Source organism: Polyodon spathula, chromosome 48 (genome assembly GCF_017654505.1).
Source record: "Polyodon spathula isolate WHYD16114869_AA chromosome 48, ASM1765450v1, whole genome shotgun sequence".
NCBI lineage: Eukaryota > Metazoa > Chordata > Actinopteri > Acipenseriformes > Polyodontidae > Polyodon > Polyodon spathula.
In genome coordinates this window covers 1,225,806-1,253,388 of record NC_054581.1, presented here as the reverse complement: position 1 = coordinate 1,253,388, position 27,583 = coordinate 1,225,806, and the positions used below count along the sequence as shown (strand labels likewise).

At 45.3% G+C, this 27,583-nt stretch overlaps 1 protein-coding gene across 4 annotated transcripts; it reads right to left on the bottom strand.

Annotated features, from left to right (window-relative positions):
- Positions 1-23: 23 nt before the first annotated feature.
- LOC121306532 (integrin alpha-X-like) lies at positions 24-27,583 on the bottom strand. Of its 4 annotated transcripts, none has more exons than XM_041238293.1 (30): positions 27,120-27,582; positions 22,934-23,048; positions 21,209-21,303; positions 20,817-20,881; positions 18,999-19,113; positions 17,753-17,883; positions 16,719-16,864; positions 15,673-15,823; positions 14,925-15,060; positions 14,118-14,194; positions 12,676-12,802; positions 10,935-11,077; positions 10,636-10,776; positions 10,154-10,357; positions 9,672-9,802; positions 9,380-9,540; positions 9,000-9,151; positions 8,673-8,801; positions 7,687-7,760; positions 7,088-7,229; positions 6,601-6,708; positions 6,282-6,361; positions 4,953-5,036; positions 4,333-4,405; positions 3,558-3,653; positions 3,330-3,407; positions 2,307-2,414; positions 1,908-2,006; positions 1,239-1,349; positions 24-770 (listed from the first exon to the last, which is right to left on the bottom strand). In XM_041238293.1, the coding sequence occupies exons 1-30, from the start codon at positions 27,148-27,150 to the stop codon at positions 720-722; spliced, it is 3,354 nt and encodes a 1,117-aa protein (XP_041094227.1). In that variant the 5' UTR covers positions 27,151-27,582; the 3' UTR covers positions 24-719. The 4 variants fall into 4 exon arrangements, with proteins under 4 accessions (XP_041094227.1, XP_041094228.1, XP_041094230.1 ...); XM_041238294.1 differs by having other exon boundaries at positions 9,000-9,148; XM_041238296.1 differs by lacking the exon at positions 22,934-23,048.

The following is a 27,583-nucleotide window of genomic DNA, read 5'->3' as shown; positions in this document are numbered from 1 at the left end:
TAAAAACTAACACAGAAAAGGTGCAAATTCAACATAGTTTATTAACAGCTGGCTTATGCAGAAACAATAAGAATTATAACTCCCATGGTTCTGCTGTGTGTTTAACAAAATAAGGGTATGCAATGCAATTGATTGTAATCCAGGTTCAGACTCAGCTACTAACGTGAGAATATAATTCCTCCTTCCTTCCAGACTCATTCATCTGTTGGCTTGCTACTCTTTGTGGCACCCAGCATGGAGCGTTCTTCTTCAGAAATACAGTGTGTCTTCAGCAATACATGGTAATATGCCTGGAGGGGGCATGCATTGCCAGTGAGGCTCGATTTTAAATTTTGATTTATTCCAGGGCCAAATTAAAGACTGGACACAAAGATACATTTCCTCTCCTCGCTGTAATCTTGTTTTTTGGGGGGGATTGAGCCAAAGTATTTGCTCCAGTACCACAAGGGTTAACTGCAATAAACATTCTCAGCAAGGAGAGATGAACATTACAATGGTGAACCAGAAACACACACACACACACACACACACACACACACACACACACACACACACACACATATATATCATTGCAACAGATTGAATCATTAAAGGCGCAGCAAATATGATTTCTAAGTGTACAGTTTGTACTGCAGTGTAAGGTACAACAGACAGGTGTCCCAGTTTGATACTGAGAGCGAGGTTGAATTCTATGGATTGGTTTCAGGGCGCAGGTGGTTTTAACTTTCTTGTTCTTGTGACTCTGACGAGCCTCTCTTGAAAAATCCAATCTGAAAAAAAAAAACCCAAAAAAAAAAAAACCAAAACCTTTTATGCAAGTTTAATGAGGCTGAAATCACACGGAGACGTTTCAAAGACAGTTACACGGAATGACCACTAGGTGGCGACTTTCCTGTCAATAACCAATCAGCTGCTTCACCTATTGACGGACATGCTTAGGGCCAATAAGACCCAGAGGATATTGCTGAGGCCAAAAGACATTGGAAGTGCAACCAGATTACCACAGAAAAAGGCAAAGAAACGGAGAGGTTCAGTTAAACCAGACGCAGCACCAGATATGTGTTTAAAATGAAAATATATGTGTGCTATAGTGTGTGTTTCTTCCAAACCTTTGAAAGCCATGAAGTCAATGGCTGCAATGAAACAGGAAACTAACTGGAACATACAGAAATATGAAACCTGAAGCTTGGGGGGGGGGGTCTGTCTCAGAACACACGGTGTGGGTTAACAGGACTGACCTTGTAGAGGACCCCGAAGATCAAGAGCAGGATGAAGAGACCCCCGATTATGCTTCCCAGAATGATTGGGACGTAGCTCACGTCAGCAAGAACCTCCAGCTCTGTCACAACCTGCCAGGGATCAGACAAGCCCTGTCAGTGGCACCCAACACACACCCGGGCACACCCTGACACACAGAAACGCAAAGCTGCATGGTAAAGCACCGTGAAGCGCCGAGAGATACAGCTGTGGCCAAAAGTTTTGCATCAGCTAGAATTTTAGGACCGAGACATGATTAAAAAAAATGAGGAACGTAAGGTAATCTTTTATTTAACATCCTGTGGGGTATCTGGAAAACGATACAAAGCGGTGTGGAATTCAACAGCTTTCATCTGACTTCATGAAGCAAAATGAGTTCATTCTGGAGGGTGATGCACAACTTTTGAGCAGAGCTGTTCTGCAAACTATGGTATGGCAGATGCACAGTATAACCACGGGAAATGCAGAATCTGCTAAAATACTGTGCAGATTTACTCTGGTGAATTTTTATACAGGGAAGCTTAAATGCAAGTAGATAAACTGGCCATCCAAAGTGTTTCAAAGGGTCTGAATCGACTGTCTTTATGGCCCTGTATTCACCCCTCTCTCGAATGCAGTGGTCTGTCCCGGTTTGGGGTACGGACACGCACCTGTGCCTGGTGGTACTTCCCTTCGGGGTACTGCGTGTATTTCTGTTGATTGTACGACAGGAACCCCAAGCTCTCCAGCTGCAGCTTCACTTGCCCCTGCTGTGAGGGAGACAGGGAGTGATGTCATGGAATGTGATGTCACGCCCATTGTGATGTCATGTGATTGATGTTGGTGAATTTAATTCTGCTGAGAAGTGAGTAAGCTTGAAACTGCTTGATCAAAAATGGGAAAACAGTAATAATTGTAGCTAACAATATATATATAGACACACACACAGTTTTGAAAGAAATGTAGTGACATTATAACTAGTTTATATGTATTTTCATCGTTCCTTCCATCGCACAGATCCTTGTTTGGCAAACTGGTGTTTACAAACTATCTCCATGGCGATTACTAACCGCCTTGTCCTTTGTGACATTCCCTGAGAGAGTGAATCGGATTGGCTGCTCCTTGGTCAGCTGATCGATGGTGCAGTGAATCACGCGACAGAGAGTTCCACGGCAGCCCTGGACCATCGTCCAATCAGAAAAAGAGAGAATGCATAAGAGAGCCAATAAGAAGAGGTTTTACCATGACTAGATAACCCATTCCATCCCCTCACCACTCTCTGTGTGAAGAAGAGTCTCCTTCAACAACATGACTAGGTAACCCATTCCATCCCCTCACCACTCTCTGTGTGAAGAAGAGTCTCCTTCAGCAACATGACTAGGTAACCCATTCCATCCCCTCACCACTCTCTGTGTGAAGAAGAGTCTCCTTCAACAACATGACTAGGTAACCCATTCCATCCCCTCACCACTCTCTGTGTGAAGAAGAGTCTCCTTCAACAACATGACTAGGGAACCCATTCCATCCCCTCACCACTCTCTATGTGAAGAAGAGTCTCCTTCAACAACATGACTAGGTAACCCATTCCACCTCCTCACCACTCTCTATGTGAAGAAGAGTCTCCTTCACTCTGTCTATTCCCCCTAATTTCCAACTGTGTTCTCTGGTCCTGGTTTCTGTGCTGTGCTTAAAGTATTGGTTTGGGTTAACTTTGTCAACTCCTTTTAAGATTTTAAAGACTTCAATCAAGTCCTCCCTAATTTGTCTTGGTTCCTGGCTCAGTAGATTGAGTTCCTCCCTCATTCCTCTCTCCTGTGAGCTCAGAGATTAGTCTGGCTGCTCTTGGCTGGACTCTCTCCAGGGCGACAGTGTCCTTTCTGTGCAGAATTGATCACAGTGCTGTAAGCGTCCTCAGTGCGTCACACCCCCTCATCAGAACCGCCTTCGATCGACACTCTTGTCTACAGAACCCGTTCTGTTTGCCTTTTCAATGCTTCAGTGAGGATTACAACACCGCGGTCTCTCTCCCTTGGCGGGCCCATTCTCCTATATCTGACTCCTATGCCAGCATTATGAATTCTCATCCACCCTACCTTTGTTGTAGAGATTCTCCCATGCTGATAATCAGTTTGATTTGAGTTCCCCTTTACTTCGACCTCATCAACACAGGCCTGGGGAGAAAGGGAGGGAGAAACAGTGAGATTATAAACATCACCTGATCTGTCTGGCTCGTCCATTTTATAACGTAGGTCTGAAACGTGTTATGAAAGAAAACATAAAAATTGATTTTTATTTTAAAACATGATATCTTGCTGGTTTACCTGTGGTATAGAGACGTTCCATTTGAACCCGGGTTCAAGTTCCAGGGGAACTATAAAAGTGATGTTCACTGGAGCTGCCTTGGCCAGATTCTTCACCTGACAGAAAAACAAGAGAAATTAAACTACAACGTTCTCAGTAAAGTATCTACAGCCTCTCTGCCTCCCTCCTTCCAAGTCCCTCCTCAGCGCTAACCACTAGAGCCACACTGCCCTCCCTCCCAGTCCCTCCTCAGCTCCACTAGAGCCACACTGCTTCCCTCCCTCCCAGTCCCTGCTCAGCTCCGCTAGAGCCACACTGCTTCCCTCCCTCCCAGTCCCTCCTCAGCTCCGCTAGAGCCACACTGCTTCCCTCCCTCCCAGTCCCTCCTCAGCTCCACTAGAGCCACACTGCTTCCCTCCCTCCCAGTCCCTCCTCAGCTCCGCTAGAGCCACACTGCTTCCCTCCCTCCCAGTCCCTCCTCAGCTCCACTAGAGCCACACTGCTTCCCTCCCTCCCAGTCCCTCCTCAGCTCCACTAGAGCCACACTGCTTCCCTCCCTCCCAGTCCCTCCTCAGCTCCACTAGAGCCACACTGCTTCCCTCCCTCCCAGTCCCTCCTCAGCTCCGCTAGAGCCACACAGCCTCCCTCCCTCCCAGTCTCTCCTCAGCTCCACTAGAGCCACGCTGCCTCCCTCCCTCCCAGTCCCTCCTCAGCTCCACTAGAGCCACGCTGCCTCCTTCCCTCCCAGCCCCTCGACTCTAGGTTTGAGGAGCTGGGATGGTTCTGAGACTGTACCTCATAGGAATGCGTCACATGTTTGCTCCCCTGGAGGCTTTGTGTGAAGTTCAGGTACTGCGTTGACTCTGCCCTGGAGGGAAAAGCACAAGATAAAACGAACTAATCTTTTGAGCAAGATATCTGATCATTTTATAAATGCCACCTTATCATAATTCGGCAGTCTGTATTTGAAAATCTCAGCATAACACTAAAGAACATTCACCTGATACTGAAAGAAACCCTATTGAAAAAACTAAAAACACGTCGCATCAGGGCTCTTTCCTCTCAATAACCAATCAGCTGCTTACTTTATTAACTGACATGCTATCCACCAGTAACATGGCCTAGGTGTGCAAGTGTGATCGAATTCCTGGGAATAAGGCATACAAACTGAGAACTTAGTGCAGAACAAGACGTCTGGTTTTAAATGAAAATACACAATTGCTTTAACGTGTCTTTCAAAACTGCACGTTTGAGATCTAATGAAAGTGCAAAACAGGTAGGAATTATGGAATTTAGTTAGCTACAATCACTAATTAACATAATTTAATATGAAAACTATAATCTTCAGTTAAAGTACAACAATTATTCTTAATAATAATAATAATAATAATAATAATAATAATAATATCACTTACCCCCTCACAATGACATTAACTGGCTGTAGTACAGGAATCGAATGTCTTGCAAAGTTATCTTCTAAAGTTAAGTTTTCATTTTTGCTGAAAAAAGGGAAATGTTTATTTATTTGACATCCTTTGATATAAACCTTGCCCCATACAATACAGCCACTTATAAAAGTTTTGCAGTTTTACCCTGCTGCTCTGCTTGACTCGGTTTAGTTTCAGTAACACTGATGAAGGCACTAGAGCCCAAACGCTGCTCTGCTTGACTCGGTTTAGTTTCAGTAACGCTGATGAAGGCACTAGAGCCCAAACGCTGCTCTGCTTGACTCAGTTTAGTTTCAGTAACGCTGATGAAGGCACTAGAGCCCAAACGCTGCTCTGCTTGACTCAGTTTAGTTTCAATAACGCTGATGAAGGCACTAGAGCCCAAACGCTGCTCTGCTTGACTCAGTTTAGTTTCAATAACACTGATGAAGGCACTAGAGCCCAAACGCTGCTCTGCTTGACTCAGTTTAGTTTCAGTAACACTGATGAAGGCACTAGAGCCCAAACGCTGCTCTGCTTGACTCGGTTTAGTTTCAGTAACGCTGATGAAGGCACTAGAGCCCAAACGCTGCTCTGCTTGACTCAGTTTAGTTTCAGTAACACTGATGAAGGCACTAGAGCCCAAACGCTGGTCTGCTTGACTCAGTTTAGTTTCAGTAACACTGATGAAGGAGCCCAAACGCTGCTCTGCTTGACTCAGTTTAGTTTCAGTAACACTGATGAAGGCACTAGAGCCCAAACGCTGCTCTGCTTGACTCAGTTTAGTTTCAGTAACACTGATGAAGGCACTAGAGCCCAAACGCTGCTCTGCTTGACTCAGTTTAGTTTCAGTAACACTGATGAAGGCACTAGAGCCCAAACGCTGGTCTGCTTGACTCAGTTTAGTTTCAATAACACTGATGAAGGCACTAGAGCCCAAACGCTGGTCTGCTTGACTCAGTTTAGTTTCAGTAACACTGATGAAGGCACTAGAGCCCAAACGCTGCTCTGCTTGACTCAGTTTAGTTTCAGTAACACTGATGAAGGCACTAGAGCCCAAACGCTGCTCTGCTTGACTCAGTTTAGTTTCAGTAACACTGATGAAGGCACTAGAGCCCAAACGCTGCTCTGCTTGACTCAGTTTAGTTTCAGTAACACTGATGAAGGCACTAGAGCCCAAACGCTGGTCTGCTTGACTCAGTTTAGTTTCAGTAACACTGATGAAGCACTAGAGCCCAAATGCTGGTCTGCTCGACTCAGTTGAGTTTCAATAACACTGATACAGGCTCCGGCTGCTTGCCTGCTTGACAAACTCACCTCATGGCTGTCACGTTGATCTCCAGGCTGTCATTCAGATCATCAGGTCTGGACACTGCAAAGGAGGCGAGCAACAGCACCTAGAACACAGGGCTCTGTTAACAGCATGGCGGTGAATGGAAACACCCCGATTAGGTCTGGAACAACCACTACTCAATCACTACTCAATCACAATCAATCCTCGACCGCTACTCAATCACTCCTCAGTCATTTCTCAATCACTACTCAATCACTACTCAATCACAATCAACTCAAACACTGCAGCACAATCACTATTCAGTCACTACTCAAACATGACTCGGACTCCGTGTTTACTCACAGTGGCTCCCCCCTTCAGGATAGGGGTGCTGACCTCACAGGAGGTCCTCTCCAGCACCTCCCCCAGGATCTTGACTGCAGTGCAGGCCAGACGCACCCTCCATGTGGACTGCAACAGAGACATTGGGGTGAGGAGCTGGTCTGAGCAGAGCCAGTCGAACAGCAGTGTGCTTACACTTGTGACACAAGCATGGGACTAGCTGTCAGTAGCTGCAGTAAAATCTCTCTTTATCCAAGGTTAATCACATATTTCAATCGAATTACAACAGTGGCATTGTTTATATGAAGCTTCCAAGCAAGAAACCTTATAAAATACTATACAGTAATTCAATCTCTTTACCTGTAGACATTTAGAGTAAGGCACTGTTGTGTAAATACCAGAGATTCGGGGCTGAACAGCACACAAGACAGATTAACAAGATTAGATAACAGAGGTGCTCAGAGAGAGGGTTTCAGTAGCTAAATGTGAGCGGCCGCGTGGGTGTTACCTGCACCACGATGGCTTTCGTGAAGGACAGCGCTGCGGGGTAGAGCAGAACCACCTTGCTGCTGTTTGAATCCTCTCCAGCATTGGTCAGGTTCACTGTGATGTCCAGAACAAAGGACAAGCTCGCCACAATGAATGGGGAGCTGAAAGAGAAACGAGACCAGGACAGGGGCAGGGAGAGAAAGGTGAGAGTAGAGCGGAGAGGAGAAATGAGACCGGGAGAGGGGCCAGGGCAGAGAGAGGCAGGGAGAGAGAAGAGACAGGGGAGAAAGGTGAGAGTAGAAGGGAGAGGACAAAGAGGACAAAAAAGAGGGAGCGGGGAGAGGTAAAGAGGGAGATAGTAAGGATGGAGAGAGAAGAGGGAGATGGGAGAGGAGAGGGAAGAGAAAACATGATATACATTAGGAACGACAAACAAAAAATTAAGCTAAACTAAATCACAACTGCAAGTGTAGGGTTAAGAATCCTAAAGACAATCCACTAATACGAACAAAGCAAAATGTTCTCAGCAATCATTTAACTGTGTGCAGTAATCTGTAAAGCATTGCTGGAGGGAGACCACAGTAAGACAGCCTGTCTTCGCACAGTCCTCTCACTCACCCCGAGAAGTTAAAGGAGACACTCAGATCTGCAACACAGATGTCATCCTCTCCACAAATCTTCTCCAGCGGCATCTGAAACAGCACACAGCCATCCATTACTTCAGATCACCTGCGCCATCCTACCTGTGCAATATCCTAATACTGCAGCAAACAAAACCGTTCCCTAATCCTACCTGCTTTACACTATCATTAGATTTATAGGTCTGAAATATGGAATTTTTAAAATATTTGAAGTTAGGATGTCTGGGGCTAATTTTGCCTCAGAGGAAGCAGCTGATTGGTTGTTCACAGGAAAGAAGCCAGAGAAAGGGGCGGGGACAATGTCATTCTTTCACCTTGTGTAATACCAGATTAAAAAAAAACTACGTGTTTGCTATGACGTGTTTCTCTCAAAACTGCATGTTTTAGATCTATAAAATAAATTAATATGCATTAGCTGCATGTACTTTAATAAGATACAGTCATATACGTAGATATGATAATTTATGCCAGAGCAGCCTTATTGGAGTGACAGTTTGGGTTATGTTTTGTTTGGTTGGACAATACACTGCATTGCCACTAGATGGCGCTGACAAACCTACAGTACATACATCAATGTCAGGCAACTAGAACTGAAGAGAGGTCCTGAATTCCCAGGCAAGTCTGGATATAAAACCCATTTAAATACCACTTAGACCCGACTCTGCTAAGGGAGTCCAGTGATGCGTTTCAAGGGCTCTTAGGACGACAAATAATTACACATACAATGCGGATGGGGTTGTAGGTTCTGACAGGCTGTTAGGCAGCTTTGTATTAATTTACCTGGTCTTATTATCACGGGTAGCTACTTAATAATACAGCTCTGGCCAAAAGTTTTAATTAAAACTGACAATTCTGCTGACTTTAAACATGTTAAAGGGAATCCCAGCGCTAGTAAAATGTCCTCCCCTTTAATACAGACCAGTCAGCTGAATAGAGATGAAGTCAGAAATCTTCGTCTCTCACCTTCCCTGTGAATTCTGTGTTGCAGTCGGGGGTCAAGACTGGCCTCAGGCCTCGGGTCCCCTCAATCTCCTCTCCGCTCATTGAGAAACTCCCCCGAACCTCCACAGGAGAGTAATCCTCAATACACTCCTGAGAGAGAGGAGAGCACACAGAGAGAGTCGAACCAGCCTCGTAGACACACACCCAGAGCACTGTTCAATGTTTCCAATCCTTCCGAGTGATTCTTATCAATAGCAAAGATGATTTTGTGTGTTTGTTAAAACAGTCAAAATGCAGAAAGGTGACAATCGCTTTGCTTTTACAAAAGACAGACAGACGGACACTGACCGGAACTCTGATCTCCTGGACCACGCACTCCCGGTCCTTCACAGACAGGCTCTGAGACACGGCCCTCGCAGTGTTGCTGAAGAGCAGCCGACTCGATGCTCTTCCTGGGTCGAGCTCCAGAGAGATGTTAACACTCACACTGAGAGAGCCTGCTAAGGAAACACAAACTCTATTTCTACCCTTCCTTGGACTGGAGCTGTGGGAGAGAGCAGTCTCCATGCCTCAAGCCTGCTCTGGACTGGAGGGAGCCCCCTTTCTCTTGGGGGTGTGAGGGAGGGAGCAGTTCAGTCTCCATGCCTCAAGCCTGCTCTGAACTGGAGGGAGCACCCTTTCTCTTGGGGGGGTGAGGGAGGGAGCAGTTCAGTCTATAGTTCACTCACCAAAAAATCCAGCATAGAGCGACTCCACATTGATACACACTGTGGCCAGGACAGCAGTATCAGTGTAGCTGGAAGGGCTCCCAGCGCAGTGGAATCTCTGCTCAGGCAGAACAGCTGGAGAGAACGTCATGGACACTGAGACATTGACTACCGGCTGGGACCTGTCAAGAGAACACACAAGCTTTCATCTCAGCATTCCAGCCATGAAACCATGAGTCAAGCAGACCAAGCGTTTCAGCTAGCGCCTTTATCAGTGTTTCTATGAAAAACCCAAAACACAATGACCTCGGACCTCAGAATGACGACAGCCCCCCGTGCTCCGACCGCGATGTCCGTCATCCCGTCCCCAGTGATGTCACCGGCGGCGTGGACCGACTGACCGAAGAACTGCAGGCTGGGATGGAAGGACATTCCCTCGAGTTTCTAAGGAGAGAAAACAGGTCAGGAAAATGAGTTTAGATATTAGATTTTTGTACTAGGTCTGATGCTAATATAAGGGATTTTACAGGATAGGACAGAGTAAGAGCAGTCTAACATTGACACACGAGTGCCTATTGTTTCTATATCGCTGATTGCTGAGCGGAAATTGAGATTCTCCCACCCAGAGGGTTTCATGCAGGCGGGTATATAAAAGATATCAATGAAACATCTTGAGGCGTTTTGATTCATTTACAGTCTGCTGTACGACTGCCTCCTCTATCTCCCCTTCCCAGGGGATGAACCCAGATGGGCAGATGTACCCCAAAGCCTCGCTAGCAGCCCTACAGCACTCACCTGGCTGTACTCCAATCGCACCCCCCTCCTCTCTCCGAGGAAGATATAGACGCTGCCGTGCCAGTTGTTCTCCAGCGGGGCTCCGATGGCGATGTCGGACAGATTGTCCCCGTTGAGATCGGCAGTACGAGCGATCGCTGCTCCGAAACTCCCCAAGAGATTCCCAGGAGAACCGTAGAGGGAGGAATTGCAGGAGACATTTCCCTGGACATGGAGAGAGGGACAGAGTGAGACATTCCCCTGGCGAGGGAGAGAGGGACAGAAAGTGTTCCGCTGAAAATTTTTCAATTTTCTACAGTTTTTCATTAAGTATATGGAAAACATTTTTTCAGTAGGTTGCATTGGACTTTATCAAGCCAAATTAGTTCTATGGGGGGATGCAAAACTTTGACTAGTGCTGTAGTTTGCAGCCGCAGCCCATGCTTTCGAGCTGCGCAGTCGGACCTGACCAGAACATGACCAGACGTGCAGTGCAGACTCACCGCTGGCTCCAGCACGCACACAGTCACCCTGCCCCCGATCCCCCCCTGGTGGAAGAGAGGGGCTCCGATCAGCAGCAGGTCTGTCTGTCCGTCTGCATTGACATCCACTGAGCAGAGCTCCGAGCCGAACGCAGACCCGATCTGGAAGAAGCAGGACCATCAGGGAAGTGAATGCCTTCCTTACCTGGGAATGGGTGAGTGCCTAGCTAGCTCCTCCTATGCCCAGAAGCAGCAGCAGCAGCAACAGCAGCTCAGTCTTGCTGTGAGTTTTAAACCCAATTGACAGTAAGCAGCCGTACCTGTTCGCCCTGGATGTGCTGAGTCTCGCCCCAGTTTGAGTCTCTCTTCTGGAACACGATCACTTTGCCCTTGTGTCTGTATCGGGGCGCCCCCAGAAAATATAGAACCTCCTGTCCCGTCCGGCCAGCCGCCATGGAGTATCCTGCAGGACAGCAGAGCCCAGGTAAAGGAACAGCAGCAACAGAAGAGCGCCATACGCCCAGTCACTATATACACTATGCACACCCAGTCACTATATGCACCTAGTCACTGTATACACCCAGTCACTGTATACACTATGCACACCCATTCACTATATACGCCCAGTCACTATATACAGCATGCACACCCAGTCACTATATACACCCAGTCACTATATACACCCAGCCACTATATACACCCAGCCACTATATACACTATGCACACCCAGTCACTATATACACCCAGCCACTATATACACCATGCACACCCAGTCACTATATACACCCAGTCACTATATACACCCAGTCACTATATACACCATGCACACCCAGTCACTATATACACCCAGTCACTATATACACCCAGCCACTATATACACCCAGTCACTATATACACTATGCACACCCAGTCACTATATACACCCAGTCACTATATACAGCATGCACACCCAGTCACTATATACACCCAGTCACTATATACACCCAGTCACTATATAGAGCATGCACACCCAGTCACTATATACACCCAGTCACTATATAGAGCATGCACACCCAGTCACTATATACACCCAGTCACTATATACACCCAGTCACTATATAGAGCATGCACACCCAGTCACTATATACACCCAGTCACTATATAGAGCATGCACACCCAGTCACTATATATACCCAGTCACTATATACACCCAGTCACTATATACACCCAGTCACTACATAGGAACACCAGTAACCCAGAAGACGCTGCTGAGGTGACCAAAGAAGTAAAGCAGTAACCGACTTCCTAAAAAGCAAGGCAAGCAAACTGAAAACTGACGTGCGGTACCAGACGTCTGTTTTAATATGAGAATGCATCTTTGTTTATAACCTGTGTTTTTTTCAAAACTGCAAATTTCAGACCTGTGTAACTGATTATTAAGTGCTAAATGATTTCTGGATATACCATAGGTTACCCTGGTTTGTTACCACACCTCTCTGTGCTTTACAATGCTTCCCTGTGCTTTACCAGACCTCTCTGTGCTTTACAATGCTTCCCTATGCTTTACCAGACCTCTCTGTGCTTTACAATGCTTCCCTATGCTTTACCATACCTCTCTGTGCTTTACAATGCTTCCCTATGCTTTACCAGACCTCTCTGTGCTTTACAATGCTTCCCTATGCTTTACCATACCTCTCTGTGCTTTACAATGCTTCCCTATGCTTTACCAGACCTCTCTGTGCTTTACAATGCTTCCCTGTGCTTTACCAGACCTCTCTGTGCTTTACAATGCTTCCCTATGCTTTACCACACCTATAGGAAAGCTTTATAAGGCTCATTGCAATTATTTGTTGTAAGTGTGTACTAAGGAGCAGATCTTCAGCTCTAGATGCCTGCCATAGAAACATATAACAGAGGCTAGATCAGCCAGTGGCTTTACAGAAGGAAGAGTGATCTAGTGATCCTCCACTTTGGATTAAGATGTTCATCCTAAACTAAACACAAACAGCAAGAGAGAGCAGACTTGCAGAAGGCTTGACTCCTTGTGCATCAAACACAGTAACTGTGTCGAGGTCCAGTTACCTAGATAAGAAGTCTTCATGTCCGGGTCCCGAGAGGAGGCGTTTATAAAAGTGCTGTGCCCGTCCCGTACCTCCACCACTCCTCCAGACCAGTCAAAGGATCCCACAGCTCCCAGTAACAGCGCCCCCTGAAACACACACACCAGTAGATAAGGGAAAAGATAAGGGAACTGAATCTACTTAGTCCTAGAACACATTATAGGGGACGTAAAATAAGTCTTTAAAAACTTAACAGGATTTGACAAACCTTGACCAATACTTGAAGCACAGCACAGAAACCAGTTGGGAATTCAGTGAAGACTTTATGACAAAGGGAAGGAGACTCTTCTTCACACAGAGTGGTGAGGGGATGGAATGGGTTACCTAGTCATGTTGCTGAAGGAGACTCTTCTTCACACAGAGTGGTGAGGGGATGGAATGGGTTACCTAGTCATGTTGCTGAAGGAGACTCTTCTTCACACAGAGAGTGGTGAGGGGATGGAATGGGTTCCCTAGTCATGTTGTTGAAGGAGACTCTTCTTCACACAGAGAGTGGTGAGGGGGTGGAATGGGTTCCCTAGTCATGTTGTTGAAGGAGACTCTTCTTCACACAGAGAGTGGTGAGGGGATGGAATGGGTTACCTAGTCATGTTGTTGAAGGAGACTCTTCTTCACACAGAGAGTGGTGAGGGGGTGGAATGGGTTACCTAGTCATGTTGTTGAAGGAGACTCTTCTTCACACAGAGAGTGGTGAGGGGATGGAATGGGTTCCCTAGTCATGTTGCTGAAGGAGACTCTTCTTCACACAGAGAGTGGTGAGGGGATGGAATGGGTTACCTAGTCATGTTGTTGAAGGAGAATCGTCTTCACACAGAGAGTGGTGAGGGGATGGAATGGGTTACCTAGTCATGTTGTTGAAGGAGAATCTTCTTCACACAGAGAGTGGTGAGGGGATGGAATGGGTTCCCTAGTCATGTTGTTGAAGGAGACTCTTCTTCACACAGAGAGTGGTGAGGGGATGGAATGGGTTACCTAGTCATGTTGTTGATGTTGAACCACTGGGATCCTTTGAGACCCGACTTGACAAAGTTCTGAGATCAATCAACTGCCCTGAAACGGGCCAGCGCTGATGGGCTGAACCGCCTGCTCTCGTTCGCAGCGAGTAAATTGTATTTTAATTATGAATTCCGCAGCTATTACTTTGAGGTGTGTAATCATTCAGAGTTTTGCTATTATAATCGTTCTCTAAATCTGCCTTTACTCTGAAGTTGCTTTGAGCTTGTCTGGAGAACCTGCCAGGCGCTAAACAGACCCTCATTCCAATCAAACTATGTGACCATGTAACCTTTCAACTCTGCCATCCCCACCCAATCTTCATGTGCCGTGTAATCACTTGGGTACATGCTGTTCTCTGTGAAAATGCACCTGCGTATTTAAAACCCATTCCCAGGTGTGCAGGTTTACCTCTGTGAAAGCTGCGCTGAATCCACCCTGGGAAAGCTCCATCTGGAAAGAGCTGAAGTTGGATCTCTTGTTGGTCCCTGCAGAGAGAATGCAAAGCAATTAGATGCGCTGTGCAGCCAATAGCCACCAAGCAGCTACAGGGACTTCTTTCATAAACACTTCAGATGAAAAATCCTCACTGATGTCTACAGTCATTCCGAGCGATTGCGATTTCTCAAGCACTGCCTGCGTGATTTCAAACCCGAATACAGGAGCTGCTCTTGTTCCAGTTGCCCGACATAGCTCTATATTTGACTCTATATAGAAACAGCACCCTCTAGTGGCGATTATGTGGTCCGGTGGTTAGAGAAACACACTTGTAACAAGGAAGTCCCTGGTTCAAATCCCTGCTCAGCCACCGACTCACTGTGACCCTGAACAAGTCATCTGGAACCTCCTTATGCTGCGTCTTTGGGGTGAGATGTTGTTGTAAGCGACCCTGCAGCTGATGCATAGCTCACACACCCTAGCCTCGTATCTTGTAAAGCGCTTTGTGATGGTGCTGCACTATAAAAGGCGCTATATAAAAATAAAGATTATTATGATCAAGTTTTTTTTTGCTGGCAATACACTGCTGTGCACTAGATGGTGCTAGACTTAGTAATGTAAAGACACTGGCTGATCCATGCATTGAATCTTAAAGACTTTTCTCAAAGCCATCAAATACAGTTAAATAAATTTATGTGCATGTCTTTATTATACATAGCAATATGATATGGCCATTACCAATCAAGAAGACTCGTTTTTTACATTCGGCCATTTCTTTACCTTCAATGGCGAATAGTCTTTCCTTGAGTTGTTCCTGGATAGAGCTGAGGGCGTCAAAACTGTCAGCCTTAAAGATGTTACCATCCGACGCTATGGTCTGTAACTCTTTTAAAGAGGTCTTGAAGTCGTTGCCAACCTGAGAGTGAGGAGGTGGATGAGAGAGGGAGAGAGAGAGAGAAGGAGAGGGTGGATGAGAGAGAGTGAGAGAGAGAGAGAGAGAGAAGGAGAGGGTGGAGAGAGAGAGAGAGAGAGAGGGTGGATGAGAGAGAGAGAGAGAGAGAGGGGGGGGGGGGGGGGTGGACGAGAGAACATACTAAATGTTTTTTTTGTTGGGGAGAAAAAAAAAAGTCCAAACAAGCTTTTTAAAAAAATGCGTTAATTTCCCAAAAAGAAAAGCTGCCTTTCTCTCATAGGCCCTCATCCAGACAACTGAGTTCCAATGGCAATGACCTTCTGCATTGAATCATATTGTCTCATACAGCTGACGTTTCCTGAGACTTTAAGAGCGAATCGCTCTGACTGATCTTGCTGTGCTGTAAGCGGGAATCAGTTTAATCAGAGGTTCCGTCTCATATTAAATCACGCTGTCAGATACTGGTTGGGACTCTGTGTAGATTAGCGCTTGGTTTTGTGTTGTTTAATTAACACATTTTTATTAAATCTAATTAATACCTAACAACTTAAAACACTTTAAAAAGGGAATGGCTCTTTAATTGTGGCTCAACAGAGCGGGCATGGTTACTCTTACCCCAATGGCGTATCTGATGATCCCGCGCTTCTCTGCCAGCGGAATCACATCCTGGAAAGTCAGTTTGTCGTTAGACAGTCCGTCAGTGATCACTATGAGAAGCTTCTTAGATTCCCGACGCATTCCTTTCGCCTCTGTGAACATTTCGTCACTAAAAACACAAAGACAACAACCCAGTGGTTAGAGAAAGGGGCTTTGTTACCGGGAGGTTCAAACCCCAGCTCAGCCGTTGACTCACTGTGTGTGTGACCCTGAGCGAGTCAGTCTGTCTGTACATCTGTATGCCACACTTTCATCCTGGCAGCAGCTGTGGTTAAACACTTAATTGTCATTTTCCTCATGCTGGTAGCTCTAATTTAGAATTTCCAGTCGTGGCAGGAGATTGCTATTAACATACTTTCTTTATTATTAAGCTCCTTCTACTTTCCCATGATTGTTGCAGAATAGTTGCACAAGACTCTATTGTTGCAGAATAGTTGCACAAGACTCTATTGTTGCAGAATAGTTGCACACAACTCTTGCGGCTTGCACGGGGTAGTGGGGCGCATGAAGAGTCACCGGGAGAACTTCAAATTTTCTTTAAATTCTGTAAGCCAGATAGTTAGGGCTGTATTTGAAGACATTAAACACAATAAATTAGAAAAGAGAAAAAAAGTAGAAAGAATAGCGCTGACCCCTTCTTGTACTGGACAGAGCGATTTTTAACAGAAATATTTCCCGTCTTTGATGCAGCTGGTGTCTTTTTGGTCGAAGACATTTTTTAAAAAAAAGGTGCGGCTCTACGCAGTGTGCATTCAGTCCTTTACCGGAAGGAAGGAAGGAAACTAAACCTACTGCCAGGTTCCTGGATGCAGTGGAACAGCCAGAGCCTCGATCAGGCAAACGCTCGCTCTGTTTAATTTTTAAGTGATCACAGAAAATGTGTATTTACACTATTTCAAAATGTGAATCTTCGCAGGGAACTGCATGTTACAGAGCAATGGGTACATTTCACAGAAAGTCATGAAATCTGTGAAAAGTGGGCAGCTGTTAAGAAGGTGTCTCACAGCACGTATTTGATTGCGCTGGGTGTGTGCGTGTTTCCCCTTGTCTGCTGGACGTGTCTCATCAGGAATTCTGGGTCTGGGTTGTACCGGTAGTTCTCAAACTGGAACACAGGGCGGGTCACAGTGGAGAACTGAGCCGCGGCAACCTGCAGAAACAACGCAAACACATCCATACTGTCATTAATGAGCTTTCACAGTCCCAGCTCTACACTCAATACAATAAGCACCACGCGGCCGTGTCTGTACCAGGGGAGCCCCTCGGGGACCCCTGCACTCCCCTGACTGTGCAACTCCCCCCTGCACACCACGCGGCCGTGTCTGTACCAGGGGAGACCCTCGGGGACCCCTGCACTCCCCTGACTGTGCAACTCCCCCCTGCACACCACGCGGCCGTGCCTTTACCAGGGGAGACCCTCGGGGACCCCTGCGCTCCCCTGACTGTGTGACTCCCCCCTGCTGCACCACGCGGCCGTGCCTGTACCAGGGGAGACCCTCGGGGACCCCTGCACTCCCCTGACTGTGCAACTCCCCCCTGCACACCACGCGGCCGTGTCTGTACCAGGGGAGACCCTCGGGGACCCCTGCACTCCCCTGACTGTGCAACTCCCCCCTGCACACCACGCGGCCGTGCCTTTACCAGGGGAGACCCTCGGGGACCCCTGCACTCCCCTGACTGTGTGACTCCCCCCTGCACACCACGCGGCCGTGTCTGTACCAGGGGAGACCCTCGGGGACCCCTGCACTCCCCTGACTGTGCAACTCCCCCCTGCACACCACGCGGCCGTGCCTTTACCAGGGGAGACCCTCGGGGACCCCTGCACTCCCCTGACTGTGTGACTCCCCCCTGCACACCACGCAGCCGTGCCTTTACCAGGGGAGCCCCTCGGGGACCCCTGCACTCCCCTGACTGTGTGACTCCCCCCCCTGCACACCACGTGGTTGTGCCTTTACCAGGGGAGCCCCTCACTCACCCAGAAGATGTTTGCTTTCAAAGGCGCTGTAAAAGAAGGGAAGCAAACTCCATGCAGCCTCACCTGCGCTTTGGGGTCGGTGAACATTCGAATGGTGTTTTTGATAAATGTCTTCATAGTCTGAAAGTCCTTGGAAGTGATGCTCACAGAATCGTCAAACAGGATTACCACGTCAAGACCAGAGTCAGTGCATTCTGAAAGAGGCAGCAACAGGTTACGCATCTCACAGGTGCTGCCCGCCCCAGCTCAGCACGGGACCCAACCAGGGGGATCGAAAATCAACAGGACACAATCGAACTGTTCTTAGATGTTCCTAGCATCTTAGATGGGCTATTGCATGCAGGTATTACTCTGGTTTAAAAACCTTTTGCCATGCAAACCCTCCGTCTCAACCCAATTGTTGCTAAATTTGAGTCTTGTGTTATCTAGACCACTCGGTTTTATTAACTTCAATCAAGTCTCTCTGTCCCTTCTTTTTCCCAGGCTGAAGAGATCTTGTAAGCTGTCTATTGTATCGTGTATAATACAAAAGCAACCTGGCTTTCAATTAAAGAGTTGATTTCTACTAACATTTCAATGCCGAGCAGCAGAAGACACTTTCAAAGTGGCAGAACTGACACGCCTTTACATACACGCCCCTACTTATACCTTCCTATAAATTGATGCTGATTGGTCAATTACATGCACTCTGGACAAAAGTTTGGCATCAACCAGAATTGAGAATTAACTTCTTGTTAAGTGTATAGTAAACCACAGAGCTGTGTGTAATTCAACATGTTAACCTAACATTATTCAGCGGTTCTCAGCCCACTTTGTGTGTGAAGCTACCTCAACTTGCACTTAATATATCCCATACACCCTCACAGCTCACTGGAATCAGACCAGGTTTCTACACTTAATGCAATAATGTTTTTGTAATGGTGCAACCAGCTCAACTAAAGCCTAAAACCATAAGCTTGAGGAACTGAACTAACCATTAACTTCTATTCTTATTGAACTAAATGGTAGTTTTTTTTTTTTTGTGTTGGATTAGAACTGAAAATGCAATTGAAATACTGTTTAAATGTAACAGTTTGAGTCCTGTAGTGATTCCAGGAATGAGGACTTCATTTCCTCAAATCTCCTTAGCAACGCAGTTTGGAACACTGCGGTCATTCTGTCGTTTGATCGAATGAATTGGATTTCAATTTTGAATTTGAGCCAAGTGTTCGAGAAAAGGTGATGCCGGGTGGGGTTTTGAATAAGTTTGAACTGTGTTTTTCTGTTTATTTAGAGGGAGGGCCCTCCAGCCTGCGCAGTGCACTGGTACCTTGAAAAGCTGGCTTTAGGGTCTCCAAGACATTGAAGCTTTCATTGAGCAGGAAGCAGAGTCCGTTGAGAAAACTATTCCGGTCGCAGTAGTGAGACAACCTGGGACCACAAGCCTTAGAGACAAAATCAAGAATCAGATGGACAAAATGCACCCGCTCAGCAGGTCTTTTCAGTGTTTAATTATCAGGCGCTCACAATAAATCCCTCTCTTTTTATGGGACGTGACCGGGGTTCTGCATTAGAACACTTTGTTAATTATGCCACAGGTTTCACTGCTTTCAGTTTTGGAGTCGTTTCTAATTGGCTGCGACAGAGTGGGGCGGAGATATCCAAAGCCAATAGGAAAGCGTCAATGATTGACGCCCGTTTCATTTTCCTCAGCTTGGAAATCTCTGATCAGAAGCAAAGAATACACTGAAATGGATCTCATTGAATAGCAAAGACCCTGTACACTATTAATAGGGTTAATGACGTTTCAGTTAAATGCACACTCTAAAAGGTCACATTTATTGCAAGAATTTTGCAAATCCCTGAAAAATAACCATGAAAAAGGAGCAAGCATTTTTTTTTTTTACATTGAATTTAATTTGCCACATTCCTGCCCAGTTCTGTATGCAGTCTAAATCATTTTGAAAACACGCATAATGTTTGCATAATGAATGCCGTTTTCAGATAGGGAAATGTGAGCGCTACAGAGTGATCCTGATACATATTATAGAAGATTTACTGGAAGTTTTTTTTTCATATTCTGTACTTTAGTGAAAATCAGAGATTTCAACACAGCTTTATAAGGGGCGGCTGTTTATCCAGCCAAGTGTCTCTGAATGATTGAAAACGAGAAAGACAGTCAAGGAAGCTCAGTTAATATTTCCTCTTCTGTTCCTGGTTTAAAGTCACTATACAAAAAGGGGAAATAAAATCAATGCTTCTTGACTGTAGTTTTAGTAGAAGGACCACAAACCAGATATAAGATCTATAAAGTAAAACCTGTCCAATCCAGCATCGCTGTGCTGGACACAGAGGTCCTGTAAAAATCAATACAGACTATTTATTTGAAAAACAGGACCCCCAAATAAATAGTCAGTCCCTCTTTAAGACACAAGCCACAGACCCACGTGGCTTCAAATCACATCACAGCAGAAGAGCCAGCTTCCTCAGACTGGTTATGAAAAAGAAATCCCACTCACTACTTCGCTCTCAAAGGTGCAGTTTTAAAAGAAACACATATTGTAGCAAGCACGCATTTCCACTGACAATCACAATCTCTGGTGTTACAATAGGTTGGTTCTCACTTCCCATGCCTTACAAGAAACCATGCCGGTCGATAGAGGAAGTGGAGACCATGTCATTGTCCACATGACTAACACATTTCTTTCACCTAGTGGCAGATTATCACTTTTTAAAATAAAAGAAAACATGCTTGCTGTGTTTCTTTCGCAACTCCACATAGCGAATGGAAGTGTGCTGCATGGGGATTATCGATTAGGTGCAATCGCTTCTGGGATAAGGCCATCTCACTGTGCAGTAGCAGCCCACAATGTGTCCTCTTGTGACCAACTCAAGTGGTGTCCTGATTTTTTGTACGGACCTTCATATTGTCCCCAGTTGGGGTTTTGCTGCAAGACAACACATTGTGTAATATAATCAAGAATGATCCAATTTGGTTTGGTCGCAGTTAGGCAGTAAACTGTACTATATTTTCTTGCATAAGGGCTGATTCACTGTTTTCAATATTTCAGTGGATATGTATTGCAGTGCAGTGCAGTGCACTGTATTGTAACCCATTTCCATGTGTTTCCCCTGGTTCAATACTCACCACTAGATGATCTGCATTGTGGGTATCGGTTGCCATGAAGAGCCCCAGAGATATCCCAGGTTGCCCTGCTCCAAAGAGAACACCAGTATTATCCTCAGAGTTCAGACACTGCCCTCTACAGGGGAGACTGTTGCTTTACTGTCGAGCGCCTCTTTCCACTGAACTATGACAAGCTACTGACCAGTAGGGGTCGCTGTAGTGCAGTTATGAACTCTCCGGTTCATAACTCATCCACTGGAACAGGATTCAGACTATGCTAGAACTGCACTCCACGCATCAGGGCTTTCATCAGGTAGTCTTTATAATCTCTATATAATTACAGCTTTAAAATGTATATGAGCACAACTTGGATTACATAGTGGCCTTCCATTCCACATGGTTTATTCTCCTACCCTGCAGGTCGATGGCTGCACAGTCCTGGCTGGGGTACTGACAGCTGTACAGTCCCCCAGTCCCATTGTCTTTTAGAGGGGCGCTGACAATAATCCTGCAGAGAGGGGAAAACAATGATAGGAGGGGTCTTGAACTGGCCATGTAAAGAAAATGCTTTGACTCTCTCAATGTCTTAAAACTATTTTTAAACCTTAAAATGATAGCATTATGAATTATGAATGGAAGGTTTAAAGAACTTGAAAATATCACAGTATCTTCTAGTAACTGCAGCTAACGAAACAGTTCCCATTCATTATAAAGGTCTTCATTCCTTGTGGGACAACAATGCGCGACAGGGTAAAACAAACAGAACTCTCATAGAAAAATACTACAGAAGCAACTAAAAACCACAGTTCCCATGACTTTGGGATGTTACAATTTTACAAAGCCGATCAGAAACACAGCAACAAAGTATCTGCAAGGCGCGATCGATAAATAAGAGCTTCAAATAAATGACCATTGAAAAATTCACCTTTACCATATTGTGTGTGTGTTTTCATATAGATGTTAGGTATTTTGTTAGCACCATGGACTTTAAACAGATGATTCAGAATCGTAATTGAAACTTGTATGTAGCAGCGCTGGCTGCTATCAAACGAGTATTGTATTTCGATGTGTTGTTGTGGTGAATCCCCTGCTCTATCTGGAATTTTATTTCATTCTTTTGGGCCAGTTAAGAGATTTCCTGTCTTGCTCAAACTGTTTCAAACTGTTGCAACATCATTTCTGCTTTTACAATTGCCTGTCATTTCCTAAGAAATTCAGTTCGGTCTCCGTGCTTCAGGCCTGCCCTGGACTGGAGGGAGCCCCCTTTCTCTTAAGGGGTGAGGGAGCAGTTCAGTCTCCCTAGCCTGTGCAATTGTCAACCTCTTTGAGACTCATAAGGTGTTAATTGTGAGAAAATTATATGGTAACATTTGGTCTCACTTCTTAAAAAGGTACTTCTGAAATTTTGCACTTGTCAGAAAGTGAAAGTCACACAGGAGCCTTATTATAAAAAACACCTTAAATTCAGTGGTTCGCACGAGCCAAACAGGAAATGATCTGTCAGACGATATTTTGAAGGCAGTCATGGGGTCTAAACTTGACGTTACAGTAAAGTTACTTACTCCAAAAATACACCCAGAGAGATAAACAACTCAGCTGAAGGGCTTATCCGTTTATAATTTTTACTGGTGTCTTGAATTTGAACTCTGACGTCTACTGTATTGTAAGGATAGGTCTACTGGACTTCTGTTCAGAGTTCAGAAATGAAATCATTTCTCTGAATCACTCTCCACATACCTGCTTCTGCACAAAGCCCAGCTGTGACTAAACTAAACTAGAAAGATACTCTCAGATTCCCTTGAACACGTTTTCCTGCTGACAGGTTTCACGAGAAACCCAAACATGCTGCACAAATCATTCCTGCCAGTTGATGTCCAAATCTTGTTTTCGTTTCTCATTCTGTCCTTGAAAGATATTTTCAGCAAGACCCTGACCCTTCTACAGATGTGGCCACAAGTTGTGCATCGCCCTACAGAATTCATTAATTTTCCTTCATAAAATGGAATGAAACCTGCTGAATAATAAGTTGAAAGGGACATCATGTGATCAAAAAATAAAACCCACGAAAACTTCAAGCCTTAGACAAATTAACATTTAACAGACAGCAAAACAAATGGACCCAGAATTAAAGAACTCACCTCTTTCTGTCTCCAGAGCCGAACTGGAGAACCTTGTGTCCAAACTGTGAGGAAGATTCCCCAGTGAGAGGCGGGAGCTGGGAATTGATATTGAAAGAGCTGACTGGGGAGCAGACTGGGAGAGGAGAGAATAAGACAGTTAGGAGCACAGAGACTAGCGGGAATATGAGAAACTGAGGACTCAGCCTGGGAACATTCTGTCTCACCAGTAGGGGTTCGCTAAAGTGCAACGAGATGAACTAACATCACCAAGACTCTCCTTCCACACACAGCACAGCCTGCCACAGAATGACTGCAGTGAAACTCAAGTGCTATTTTACTTTCTACCCAAAACAGTTTTATTTGAACTATAACTAAGAAAAAGTCACAAGTGTAGTTAAGAAAATAAGAATATTTTCTGAATGAGAGGAGGCCATTAAGCAGAGGGAACACAAGGCCACTTTTTCAGGAGCAGTGGCTTAAAATCTGGTTCCAGGAGACAGTTTGAGGTTTGCTGTATCAAACCTCCGAGTCTCCCCTGGTGTGCTGCGCAGCGTCCTGAAACCTTGTCTCCTAAAACCAAGCCACAAAGTGGTTAGACCCATTAATGCTTGTCCCGTACCTAGTAGCTGACTGATCTCAGAACTTTGTCAAGTCGGGTCTTAAAGGATCCCAGTGATTCAGCATCAACAGCATGACTAGGGAACCCATTCCATCCCCTCACCACTCTCTGTGTGAAGAAGAGTCTCCTTCAACAACATGACTAGGTAACCCATTCCATCCCCTCACCACTCTCTGTGTGAAGAAGAGTCTCCTTCAACAGCATGACTAGGTAACCCATTCCATCCCCTCACCACTCTCTGTGTGAAGAAGAGTCTCCTTCAACAACATGACTAGGTAACCCATTCCATCCCCTCACCACTCTCTGTGTGAAGAAGAGTCTCCTTCAACAACATGACTAGGTAACCCATTCCATCCCCTCACCACTCTCTGTGTGAAGAAGAGTCTCCTTCAACAACATGACTAGGGAACCCATTCCATCCCCTCACCACTCTCTGTGTGAAGAAGAGTCTCCTTCAGCAACATGACTAGGTAACCCATTCCATCCCCTCACCACTCTCTGTGTGAAGAAGAGTCTCCTTCAACAACATGACTAGGGAACCCATTCCATCCCCTCACCACTCTCTGTGTGAAGAAGAGTCTCCTTCAACAACATGACTAGGGAACCCATTCCATCCCCTCACCACCCTCTGTGTGAAGAAGAGTCTCCTTCAACAACATGACTAGGGAACCCATTCCATCCCCTCACCACTCTCTGTGTGAAGAAGAGTCTCCTTCAACAACATGACTAGGGAACCCATTCCATCCCCTCACCACTCTCTGTGTGAAGAAGAGTCTCCTTCAGCAACATGACTAGGGAACCCATTCCACCCCCTCACCACTCTCTGTGTGAAGAAGAGTCTCCTTCAACAACATGACTAGGTAACCCATTCCATCCCCTCACCACTCTCTGTGTGAAGAAGAGTCTCCTTCAACAACATGACTAGGTAACCCATTCCATCCCCTCACCACTCTCTGTGTGAAGAAGAGTCTCCTTCAACAACATGACTAGGTAACCCATTCCATCCCCTCACCACTCTTTGTGTGAAGAAGAGTCTCCTTCAACAGCATGATTAGGGAACCCATCCCATCCCCTCACCATTCTCTGTGTGAAGAAGAGTCTCCTTCAACAACATGACTAGGTAACCCATTCAATCATGGGTAAATAATACAATCCCACTGGAGTGAATGTGCCCTAATAAAAGGGAACAGAAATGCATTTTTAAGCCTTGGCTAGCACTCCCTTAGCTGGAAACTCCCTTTATAAACGTTTCTCCTAGTAAAAGCACAGCAAAGTGTAACAAAGCACAGCAAAATCATGGTAAGACACAGGGAAGAACTGTAAAGACCTATGAGGCATGACATAGTATATTAAAAACATAGCAAACTGTGATAAATGCACAGCATAACCATGGGAAAAGCTTGATGAAACTGCAGAAATACTGGCTAAACTCTTTGTTAAAGGTAGGGCTGTTGTACTCTAGTTCCAGTAAGAGGTAAAGATGTTCCAATTTTGATTAGTGCTTATTTAAAAGATACATAAGGACCGTTTGTATTGTGTTACGTGCCCCCAAGTGTTGCAACAACTGTTTACATAAGGTGTGTGTTTCGTTTAATTTTTTATTTTTTTTTTTACATTGTGACCACTTTTTTAAACTTTTAAATTGCATTCCCTGCCTCAAGATGGCTTCCCTGTACCCGCATGGACTGCTCAGGACTACATTTCCCATCACCCTCCATGTCACTGGTAAATCCCTCTCAGTTACATATGTGAGCAGGAGGATGATGGAAAATGTAGTTCTGAGACGTCCATGCGGTTACATGGGGATCCATCTTGAAGCAGGGAATGCAATTTAAAAAGTTTCAAAAAGTGGTCACAGTGTAAAAAAACAAACAAACAAAAAAAAATTAAACAAAACACACACCTTACGTAAACAGTTGTAGCAACACATGGGGGCAAGGTCCTTCTGTACCCTTGTAAGGGTCTAGTTCTGTTAAAAGATAAATAAATGATCCAAGGACTGCTGCAAAGGGGACCAGTGAGAATGTTACTAGTGCTGACAAGAGAGAAGATTGATGCTAAAGTCTTTGTACGCATTCTTTTAAAGAGGGGCTACTTTTTGTGCGTTTCAGTTAGAATCAATGCCATGGATTTTCAAGAGGGACCAATGATGCAGGTTTAAGCTTATGATGTGCATTTGCTCTTTTGGGGTTTCATTTTGTTCTTGATACAGTCTTGAATGTGTGAACGGAAACGCTTGTTTTTCTTTTTCAAAAAATCAAAAGAAGTTGAAGCACAGAAGACCTGTCTGGTTTCCCCTCTCTCTATTGAACAGCAAAATGTGGTTAACCCAAACAGAGACACCTCAACAGAAAACAAGTGTATCTAACCTTCCATTCCGGTCAGCTACCTGACAACGCCCACATTTAGAGACACAATTAAAACACAGCAATCCATTTCAATCTCTATGTAATGTGAACTGAACTCTACTGCATTACACATCAGTAACATTTTAAGCATGGCTCCTGAAAGGAGATTGATCTCACAACTAAAAGAATGCCAGTGATTCCGCATCATCAACACGACTAGGTAACCCATTCCATCCCCTTACCACTCTCTGTGTGAAGAAGAGTCTCCTTCAACAACCTGACTAGAGAACCCATTCCATCCCCTCACCACTCTCTGTGTGAAGAAGAGTCTCCTTCAACAACATGACTAGGTAACCCATTCCACCCCCTCACCACTCTCTGTGTGAAGAAGAGTCTCCTTCAACAACATGACTAGGGAACCCATTCCACCCCCTCACCACTCTCTGTGTGAAGAAGAGTCTCCTTCAACAACATGACTAGGTAACCCATTCCATCCCCTCACCACTCTCTGTGTGAAGAAGAGTCTCCTTCAACAACATGACTAGGTAACCCATTCCATCCCCTCACCACTCTCTGTGTGAAGAAGAGTCTCCTTCAACAACATGACTAGGTAACCCATTCCATCCCCTCACCACTCTCTGTGTGAAGAAGAGTCTCCTTCAGCAACATGACTAGGTAACCCATTCCATCCCCTCACCACTCTCTGTGTGAAGAAGAGTCTCCTTCAGCAACATGACTAGGTAACCCATTCCATCCCCTCACCACTCTCTGTGTGAAGAAGAGTCTCCTTCAACAACATGACTAGGTAACCCATTCCACCCCCTCACCACTCTCTGTGTGAAGAAGAGTCTCCTTCAACAACATGACTAGGTAACCCATTCCATCCCCTCACCACTCTCTGTGTGAAGAAGAGTCTCCTTCAACAATGCTTGCGCTCTTGTATTTAAACACAAAAGCAATGCGAGTTTGACTGCACAATTTTTCCTTCTACCAAAGACCAGTCCTGTCTTTTCAATCGAATTAAGAGCTTTGAATGGGAGACTCCACTTCAAGACTCAACTTTTTGCCCTGTGGTTCCACAAGCTCTTTCATTCTCTGCTAAATAATTCATGGTCACGCAGTTTCGCCACTAACGGTACACATTACAATAATAAACCACTCAAGCCACGACATCATTGCAAAGTGCAGGCGGTCTGCTGTGAGGCTACACAATAACAATAGATTTAACGACACTTACTGTACAGTAAAATTGTTAAGAAAGAAAGCATGGCAGTCGTTTTGATGCTATTACTGGTTCTTAGTTCCCCGGAGGTCTTTGGTTCACAGTACTGAGCGGCGTTGAAAGAGTTAAATCCCCTGTTCGTTCACAAGGCCTTTGTAATAATCTTGCTGCATTCCTCAAAAACCTCACCGCTGCTCTTTCAGAAACTGTATCATGGAGCTCTGTAGTTGAATGCTGTCAACAGTTTCACGTGAGTGTAACAGGAAATCATGCGGGCGACTGTACAAAGAAATGATCAAACACACACAATTACAATCAAAACGTCAACTCATTTTCCGGTATCTTGTCATGGAACTTAAGATGCCTTGTAATATGGAAAATATATAGTAGCATAAACACGGGTTTATAGATCTGACACACGTTTTGTCTGAAAGTATCTCAATGTTTTTCACGTATAGTGCAGAAACCTTTTCTGAAAT